The sequence below is a fragment of the Lycium barbarum genome, chromosome 11 (genome assembly GCF_019175385.1).
Source record: "Lycium barbarum isolate Lr01 chromosome 11, ASM1917538v2, whole genome shotgun sequence".
Lineage (NCBI taxonomy): Eukaryota > Viridiplantae > Streptophyta > Magnoliopsida > Solanales > Solanaceae > Lycium > Lycium barbarum.
The window spans coordinates 25,723,357-25,733,906 of NC_083347.1; the positions used below are offsets into that span (position 1 = coordinate 25,723,357).

The 10,550-nt window shown below is 33.1% G+C and overlaps 1 protein-coding gene across 1 annotated transcript; it reads left to right on the forward strand.

The window, feature by feature from the left end:
* Positions 1–4,831: 4,831 nt before the first annotated feature.
* On the forward strand, positions 4,832–8,515 carry LOC132617788 (lysine histidine transporter 2-like). The gene is made up of 7 exons (XM_060332862.1): positions 4,832–5,052; positions 5,696–6,079; positions 6,793–7,186; positions 7,651–7,756; positions 7,851–7,942; positions 8,099–8,167; positions 8,266–8,515. The coding sequence occupies exons 1-7, from the start codon at positions 4,868–4,870 to the stop codon at positions 8,362–8,364; spliced, it is 1,329 nt and encodes a 442-aa protein (XP_060188845.1). The 5' UTR covers positions 4,832–4,867; the 3' UTR covers positions 8,365–8,515.
* The last annotated feature ends 2,035 nt before the right edge of the window (positions 8,516–10,550 follow it).

Here is a 10,550-nt window from a genome sequence, read left to right on the forward strand (position 1 = left end):
AAGGTCAGTCTACTCAAATACCTACAGTTCAGTTTGGTCAGACTTTTGAATTGACACGGTTGAGATATAATTTAAGTTGGGATTTCCTTTTGACTGTCTTTACGCCGTCTAATTGCAGGAAGTGTCGTCCTTATTTTTGTGACTTTTGCTTACTGGAAAAGAGTTGTTTTTGGAATCAAGTTTGTACAACTTTGCTCGGTAGAGAGGACTAACCATTGGGAACTAAGGAGGATGAAGTAACAAATATGGTATGCAGGTTCTTCAGCTTTTTTTGGCAGCCTCAATGTTCCCATTTACACGTAAGTAGATATGCCGCCTTCTCTTAAATTTAAATCGCCATATGTTTTCTCCAAATCTAAACATTTGACTAGCATCTTTAGGGATTAATTACTGCATCAGTACATGAATACTTCTTCTCATGTGTCATCATCCTCAATTTGGTGTATTCTCTCTGTCTGCTTGTACATCTTCGTTCACCAATTGGAGAGTTATTGAATTGGCACATTCGTTTATGTATTTTCCATTCTTAATTTGTAGCCCGATGTATTTTAGGACCTTCTCTATTTCACACAATGTTGTTCTAGAGTTTGATTTGATTTTAAGAATCATTAACATCAATCTGTTTGTTCTAATCATCTTACGTCGAGACTATGTTATGCTAATTCAAGAGAATGAAACTGAATGTCTGTTATGTTTTTCTTTTTTTTTTCCCCACCCTGGACTGGTTTATGGTATAAATATAAACTATCAAATTTTTTATTTAATCAAAGCTCTTACAATTATATGAATAAACCAATAAAGGGACAAAGTAAATGAGGCAAGTGGTGGTTGGACTTTGTTACATATAGCAATTTCCCAGTTCCTTCCATTTCGAGAACACGGTAAATTCCTGTTAACTAATTGTTTTAGTTTGTGGGTTTTTTGTTTCTTTTAGAAGTCATAACGAATTCAAGAGTAATTTTGGTTAAAACACTTTCACTACTTTCTACTTTATATGACGGTCTATCTGTTAAAAAATTTCCTACGTGAAATAGATGTATCTTTTAAATTATCTCTATGTGATCTCTATTTATGCACTCCTCTCAATTTCAACTTCCTTAGTTGATGATTGGTGTTTTACCTTTTTTTTAAGGTACTTCAAAATACCTCCCTGCTATGTGGTTTTTGGAATAGCAAAGATTGGCTAGGGGATTGTAGCTCCTGCTCACATGAAATCATGAATGAAGATGTACTTGAGGATGTCTAGCTCTAGCTCTTTTGAATGATAAATGAAGATGTACTTGAAGATGTCATTTGAATATAGTTTTGCTCAACAATGTACTTATCTTTTGTTATGCATGGTATCCTTTTTTCATATATAAGAAATCATGGCTTCCTGGTATTGTCCATTGCACAAATGTGAAGGTTGTTGCTACCATTTTCGACTTTTGTCCAATTAACTATCGCTACTTTGCTACCTATTGAGTCGATAAATGCTGAGCACTGGCCATCAAATCCTACATTATACGGCAACCAGTTGCACCAGTGTCTATAATGTGAAGAGCATTTTCAAAGCTTAGACCTATTCTGCAAAGTCATTTGCTAGCTATACTTGGATTGATTGAGGGAGGAAGTTAAATTTATATTGATTTACATCTTGAATAACAAGCTGGTTCCTAGCTTAATTGTGGTACTTATTTGCCTACTGGCACAAACTACATGTAAAATTGATGCCTTATTGTTGGTCTTGGGCGATGCCCATCTAGTATGTTAAGGGAGTAAAGTGGGTTTCACTCTTTTATTATTTCAATTCTCATTTTGTTTTGAAAATTTTGCTGCTAGAGATTTCCATAATGTTTAAATCTAGATTAGTTAGACACTGAATTAATTAACAAATACAATAGCCTCTATACATCTAATAGTTCTAATATTGTTTTGTTTCATCAACTACTTGTCGATTAAAAAAAAGGAACTTTCACGACACCTGAAAATAATTAGTACTAACATATGCGACATAGAATTTAAAGTAGAAGTAAGAAATTACGTGCATATAAATATCAAAATTTTCTATTTAATTACAAAAATAAATTTGAAAAAAGTTACAAATAATAATTTGAAAATATTCATGAGGTACGTAAAATATACGACATTGCTATTAGAAGTTTCCTCCTTTTGACCAAAATAATCACATTATATGTTCATATATATTTTTTATTACATTTAGGTAGCTAAAGTAGCACACATTGTGATTTTTCTGAAATAATAAAAAGAAAATGATTTTGAATAGTATAAAATCCTCAATTAAGTGAATAAGAAAATGAGCTCAACAAGTACAGAAATTATAAAAAGAATTATCAATTGATATCAACACCAGAAAAAGTCCAAAGAAAAAAAATCTCGAAACAAATTCTTTTAGCATAGAATTCTTCAAAGATCTGAGAGAAGAATGTGGACAAGTTTGTTACAACAACTTTTACAAAGTATTTTTAACCATTTCATATTAAAGTTCTACATCCCACTTATTTACTTCTAATTTTTTTTATTTCCGTTACATGTCTTTAAGTTATTATACAATTGAGTTTTTCTGATATTTTCGAATTTTGAGTTAAGTTGCCAAAATCTTCATATCTGTTAATAAGGTTTTTGGCAACGAGAACCAATGTAGTATAATAAAATACTCAATTAAGTGAATAAGAAAATGAGCTCAACAAGTACAGGAATTATAAAAAGAATTATTAAATTATATCAACACCAAAGAAAATCTCTAAACAAATTCTTTTACCATAGAAATCTTCAAAGATCTGAGAGAAGAATGTGGACAAGTTTGTTACAACAACTTTTACAAAGTATTTTTATTCATTTCATATTAAAGTTCTACATCCCACTTATTTACTTCCACTTCTTTTTATTTCCGTTACATGTCTTTAAGTTATAATACAATTGAGTTTTTCTAATATTTTCGAATTTTGAATTAAGTTGCCAAAATCTTCATATCTGGTAATAAGAACCAATGAAGTGTATTAAAACAAATAACTAACATTTTGTTAATCTGAAACAACCTTACCGATATAAATAAATATTGCTAACGGTTGTTTCTTGTGAACTTAAAAGTTTTATCCCTTGTAGGAATACTATAACTATAAACTATAAGACGTATAGAGATCCACTCAAATTCTCACATTAACATTTGATATGTGCATTTACTAGTTATTTATAGTAATAACATTATTTTGGAGCCTCTGAGTCTTAGGGCCTAAAGCAGAAGCTTTAGTGGCCTTACCTTTAAGCGGGTCATGAAGACTTGACATTAGGGGTGTACAAAGTAAACCGACAAACCGCATCAAACCGACAAATCGAGTCAAACCGAGAAAAAAACCCGACTAGTGGTTTGGTTTGACTTGGTTTGGTGTTGAGAAAAAAAACCCGATCATAATTGGTTTGGTTTGCTTTTAACTAAAAATAGTCAAACCGAACCAAACCAACCCGATATTACATATATTCAATTTTTAAAATATTTTATACATAAAAATATTTATTTGTAATGGAATTTATAAATATTTCTTTTATTTTTTCGTAGTTTTTTTTTATCTATTATCATATTATTCAAGCTTGAACTTAGAATTTTGAATGTCAATAAGTTTTATATCCTATGGATATTTGTAACTCAAATAAAGCTCAAACCAAAACCAGCTCAACACTAACGCTAACAAAAGAAATTCAACTTACCGCTAGGAATGACAATAATGTTGAATATTTATTCTTTAGTTTTGCATAATTAGTTTAGAGAGTGAAAATACATAACTTAAGTTTTTTTTTTTCTTTGTCATGTAATTAATACTTATTAGCCGTGCTTATTTTAGCATGACTTAGTATTTTTAGATTATGGTCATTTTCTTTATGGCTTGTTAATTAACAATATTTATTTTAATTGATTTTATTAGTTTTTGTTGAATATTTTAATACAATGTCATCACTCTTCTCATATTTTGTGTTATTTTCTTAAGAAACACCTTAATTATGTAGTTGTATCTTACTAGGATAGAAATATTTGAAGTAAAAGTTATATGTATTGTATCAAGACTATTCCGGAAAAAAACCCGAAAAACCCGAGAAAACCGAATAACCCGAGACAACCCGAGGTTGAAAAACCCGAATTTTATTGGTTTGGTTTGGTGTATAAATTTAAAAACCCGACGCAATTGGTTTGGTTTGGTGTTTAAAAAATCCGAACTAACCCGGTCCATGTACACCCTTACTTGACACAACTTGTTTCAAAATGAGATAGGTAAAATTTATTTTTGATTCCTCAAATAATTACGTTTCAATCTGACTGTTTCATAAACTTGAAAATTATTGTGAATTGTCTCCTTAGATGAAACATATTGATCTTCTATATAATTCGTCTGTGATTTGTAGTATTTTAGTGTTTTTTAAATGATTAGAAGTTATTAAAATAAATTTTAATGGAGTTGGTTCAACTTTAAATCAATTACCACAATATTCGGGCTATCTGGTTGAATCAAGTAACCACAATTTGTCTCTATATTTTTGGGAAATGTGTGCCTATATTTTTGGAGGAAAAGAAACTTGACTGTAACAAGACTGTAACAACCTTTCACCATATCTGCACAATAGCTGATAAGTTCAATACTAAAATACTCTTACCTGCTACCAATATTGAATTTATCAAAAATTACTCATAATATGATTAATTAGGAAAAATTGATTTTCTAAATTTATCACTAATTTTCCAGATTTATCTCACTTCCAAACATACCATAGTCTCTATATATATGTACTTCATTATTCCATAATCCTCAATTTGCTAACAAGGAACTAGTATTCAGAAAACTGAGATTGAGAAAAAGGAAAAGAGATCTAGATTAAGATGTCGGAAGAGGAGACGAAAAAGAGAGGAGCAAGATCAGAGGGGAACAATAAGGATATTAACGATTGGCTACCGATCACATCATCAAGGAATGCAAAGTGGTACTATTCGGCTTTTCACAATGTCACGGCTATGGTTGGTGCCGGTGTTCTTGGCCTCCCTTATGCCATGTCTCAATTGGGCTGGTATGTATTTTTTCTACCTCTTTACTAAAACAGATCTATGACAGGTATTCTGCATTAGTTTAATTAATTATTTTTTACTTGAATTATGCTTACTATGAATTTTTCAATTCAAAATATATGCATATATATGTACTAAAATCCCATTGTACTAATCATCAATCAAAGACAACAGCTCTTAAATTTGATTTTGATTACTATGTCGATGCATGCAGTTAATTACTTCTTTATACATGAAAAGTAAATCTTTCAAGGCTGCATGTATAACACTTTAACTCACGTATTATGAGAGTTCGAATTGTTTCATTTTCATGGAAGGATTATTAGTCCTCTCTCTCTCTCTCTCTCTCTCTCTCTCTCTCTCTCTCTCTCTCTATATATATATATATATATATATATATATACACACACTAATAATCGGACAACATACATATGTATATATAGTGTATTTGATTTGATGTGAGAGTTCAAATCAAGCATTTTTGTTTTGACTCTTATATTTACTTGTTTGTTTACTGATCTGTTTCTTCCTAGTGCATACCAATATTTTTTTCACTATACTACTATTACTACATAATTACTATGTAAATACTTTTCTTAAGTGGAGTATTAACTAATTTCATATATACTATATTTTTTATGGCAGGGGTCCTGGAGCCGTAGTCTTGATACTATCATGGATAATAACATTGTACACCTTATGGCAAATGGTGGAGATGCATGAGATGATACCAGGAAAAAGACTTGATAGGTACCACGAGTTGGGCCAGGCGGCTTTTGGTGAAAAGGTTGGGCTGTGGATTGTGGTTCCTCAGCAACTCATAGTGGAAGTTGGATCAAACATAGTGTACATGGTCACTGGTGGCACATGTCTACAGAAGGTTTATAATACTGCTTGTCCTAGTTGCAGGCCTTTGAAGCTCACATATTTCATCGCGATATTTAGTTCTACTCAGTTCATCCTTTGCCATTGCCCCAATTTCAACGCCATCACTTGTGTCTCCTTCGTTGCTGCCATCATGTCTCTCGGGTAATTGACTCTTCTTTTAAGTTTGATTTTTGTATTGTGGTGATATTTTTTACACTATCAGGTAATTTAACTAATGTAAATGTTGAAAAAAGTTAAATTAATAGTGTGAAAATTAAGTATGACTGATTACCTTCTATAATAAGTTAAACGTACGGTGATAGCATAGTAATTCTTTGCACTTTCCATATATATAAAATTATAAATATTCTTTTTATAGGTTAATTAATGTTGTTCATGACAATATAGTAAAGAAATAACGATTTAATTTATTCCCACAAAATATCTAGCAGTAAAAGAGTTTTTACTAATTACATGTAAGTGTTTATAGTAAGGCTAGTAATATGAAAATAAGGTACATTACCTGTTACAATATGGTAAACTAGAAGTAGTATAATTCATCTTTTACATGATCTGTTTATATAAGTTAAATCTTCTCTCGAAGAATATATTACCTCGTTATAGATTGATTGTCTTTTTTTTCTTCGATAGGTTGCAAGTCTCCTTTAGGAGAATTATCTTATTTTCATATCATTATACATTTTAATTTGAATTAGCAATTCTCTAAGCTGCCCTTAATAACATGTGAATTTGATCATATATGTATTATCTATTTAGCAAATAATACAAAAGAAGGAGGCTCTTTGTGGTACTAGTATTAAGTACACTATTGAGAGAGATTAATCGTTTTTTTTTTTTTTGTTTTCATTGTGCAGTTATTCACTCATAGGTTGGGGAGCATCAGTACACAAGGGAATAACCCCAGATGTTGATTACAGTCCAAGGGCTTCAACAAGTATAGGGAGAATGTTTGGTTTTTTTGCTGCTTTGGGAGAAGTTGCTTTTGCATATGCTGGTCATAGTGTTGTCTTGGAAATTCAGGCAACTATGCCTTCTACTCCTGAAAGACCATCCAAAATACCTATGTGGAGAGGAGTTATTCTTGCTTATATTATTGTGCTTGTGTGTTACTTTCCAGTGGCATTTCTTGGCTATGCAGCTTTTGGAAATACTGTAGCGGACAACATCTTGATCTCTTTACAGAAACCTCGTTGGCTTATTTGCATGGCTAATGCAGGCGTCGTCATTCATGTTATTGGAAGCTATCAGGTCAAACTTCATCGATTATCCTTACTTTTCTTTTATTATTCAGCACTTAGCTCATTGATCCGACTAATCGGGACCACTAAAAAGAGAAATGCTCATTGCAATTACCAGGAGTTTTTTTATTCTTAGGGCTCGTACCCAAGAGTTTTGATTTAGGGTAAAGGGATTTTATATGTTTCACTAAACTCCTTGGTGGTACGTACCCTTGTTGTTTTATTTATTTTTTTACTGTGACAATTGAGAAATGTTCGAGGATCTGTAATGATTTTAGACTTGCTAGTGAAAAATGAACTCGCCCCTCGATTCTTTTTATCACTTATTTTTGGTCCATGGTGAAATTTGAACTTTGTGATGTGCGTCTAATTCAAACATCAAGATATATGGTCCAAAATTTAAGCACAATGGTATCTTTCTAGGTTAAATAAATTATACTAATTGTTTTGATTTTATTTGCTTGATGTTTTCAGATATTTGCGATGGGTGTGTTTGACATGCTCGAATCTTACTTGGTTAAGCAAAGAAACTTCACTCCAAGTACATCTCTACGGTGTATTGTTCGGACTACTTATGTTGGTATGTCACCATTCCACCATTTTAATTTTATGTTGATTTGCTCAATAAATTAAATTCATCGCTTATGATTTTCTTATTTTATCTACTTGCACAGCCTTGACAATGTTCCTTGGAATGACATTCCCATTCTTCCATGGGCTACTCAGTTTCTTTGGAGGATTTGCATTTGCTCCAATAACCTACTTTGTAAGTCAAAGATCTCATGTTATTTTTACAGATTTCATATGTTCTTTTGTACGAATCTTTTAAAGAATATCATATAATGAAAATAACATTTGTGATGGACTATAGAGATCAACGAAATATCTCAAATATTAACATGCCTTTTCTCTGTTGTTGTAGCTTCCTTGTATCATTTGGCTTAAAATCTACAAACCTAAAAGATATGGGTTGTCTTGGTTCACAAATTGGGTATGTTACAAAAAATTGGCAAACTCTTTCAAATAATTGATAAAATTTATTGGTCTTATATTTAATACTTATTATTTTGTCTTTTTCGTTTTACGCAGATATGCATCATACTTGGTGTTCTTCTGACGATTTTAGCTCCCATTGGTGGCTTGAGGCATATCATACTGAGAGCCACGTCTTACAAGTTCTATTCTTGATTGTAGGATCATTCAAGAATTATTTTAGAAAACTAGAAGTTAATTCCCTCGTGACAAATAATTTTTAATATTTGTTGGAGGATGTTTTAAATGTCAAGCTATTTTATTTTGATTGTACTATGAAGCATAAAACAAAGCAAAAAAAAGCATGTTCGATATCATTGTTTCCTTCATTAGTAATTTGATGTAGCATCAGTAAGTGACAATTTAAAAGTCTTTTATGCTGTTACTGTGTTACATTATCTAAATATCAAACTACATTTACTGTTTTAAAACCAAGTGAAACTGGACGAAGTGCATGTATAGCCGTTTTTGTTGGGGGATTATAGTATCGAGCTAATATGAGAGAAAAATACTTCTATTACTTTCAAGAATAGAAAGAAGAGACATACAAGCTCTAAAAAAAAACTCTAAAAAAAAAACCTCACAAATCTTTCAAGGATATTACACAACTCTTCTTGGTTGTGCTGTGATGATCTAATGTTTGATATTTTGGTGTGTCAACAAATGATGGAAGGCTTCCCTATTTATAGGGATGAAATGAACCTATTGATGTCATTTGTGACTCAAGCAAGCACTTGACAATTTGTCAAATACAAGGAAGATGTTTTCTTCCTTAAAACAAGGAATATGTTTTCTTCCTCAAAACAGGGGAAATGTTTTCTTCTTTGTTTTCTTCCTTAAAATGAGGGAGATGTTTCCTTCCTCAAATTATGGGATGGACCCAACAAATCTCCCCTTCCAGTCCCATACACCTGAAGGAGGGTACACTGGCTTTTTAGTTTGAATGTATGCCGACAAGTTCTTTGCACAATTCGAACTTCTCTCGGTACCACCTTGGTCAGCATGTCTGATGGATTCTCCTTTGTGTTGATCTTCACTAGTCTCAACAGTTGTTGATCAATCGTCTCGCGTATCCAGTGATACCGAACATCAATATGTTTTGTACGGGAATGGTACATGGAGTTCTTGCTCAAGTCTAGAGCACTCTGACTGTCACAATGTATCTTGTACTCTTTCTGCTGGATCCCAAGTTCTTGGAGATAGCGCTTTAGCCACAACATTTCTTTACCAGCTTCAGCGGCAGCAATGTATTCTGCTTCTGTTGTAGATAAAGCGACACACTTCTGCAATCTTGATTGCCAAGAAACAGCTCCCCTTGCAAAAGTGTAGATATATCCTGAAGTAGATTTTCTACTATCAATATCTCCGGCCATATCAGCATCTGTATAGCCTTCCAAGACTGGATCAGCTCCACCGTAGCAAAGACATAACTTCGTAGTACCCTTCAAGTATCTGAGAATCCATTTGACTGCCTCTCAATGCTCCTTCCCGGAGTTAGAGAGAAAACAACTCACTGTACCCACTGCATGAGCGATATCTGGCCGTGTGCATACCATGGCATACATCAGACTTCCAATTGCTGAAGAATAGGGCACCGCTGACATCTCCCCGATCTCTTCCTTGGATGTGGGACATGTTCTTTTGCTCAACTTGAAGTGATTCGCAAGTGGAACACTAACTGGTTTGGTATTATTCATGTTGAATCTCTCAAGCACTCTCTTTTGTCTCCTCATCTTCTTCTGCTTCTGAGTTTCCTTCTGGCACTTCGTCATTATTTCTCAAGAACAATTCTGGTGCTTCATTTGAAACTTGAGCACCCTCATTTGACTTCTGAGACATCGTGGATTTTTCAATGTCTTCTATTGTCAAATTTTCGTGAAACACAACGTCCCTGCTTCTGATCACTTTTTTCTCCTTAGGATCCCATAACCTGTATCCAAACTCTTCATTTCCGTAGCCAATGAAAATGCATGGGATAGTTCTCGCATCAAGCTTCTGTCTGAGCTCTTTGGATACATGTGCATATGATGAACACCCAAATACTCTAAGATGTGAGTATGTAGGATCCTTACCTGTCCATAGCCTCTCTGGAACTTCAAAGTTGAGTGGTACTGAAGGTGATCGGTTGATGAGATAACATGCGGTATTGACTGCTTCTCCCCAAAATGGCTTTGGAAGTTTAGCCATGTTCAGCATGCTCCGGACACGCTCCATGATAGTCCGGTTCATTCTTTCAGCAATGCCATTGTGCTGAGGGGTGCGTGGTACTGACTTCTCATGTCGAATGCCATATGCTTTGCAATATGCGTCGAACGCCTTGGAAGTATACTTGCCTCCATTAT

Bases quoted from the DNA above. Each gene is read 5' to 3' on its own strand.
- LOC132617788 (XM_060332862.1), top strand. From the start codon at position 4,868: ATGTCGGAAGAGGAGACGAAAAAGAGAGGAGCAAGATCAGAGGGGAAC. The intron at 5,053-5,695 runs GTATGTATTTTT...TTTTTATGGCAG, and splicing joins GCCATGTCTCAATTGGGCTG to GGGTCCTGGAGCCGTAGTCT. The intron at 7,943-8,098 runs GTAAGTCAAAGA...CTGTTGTTGTAG, and splicing joins TTGCTCCAATAACCTACTTT to CTTCCTTGTATCATTTGGCT.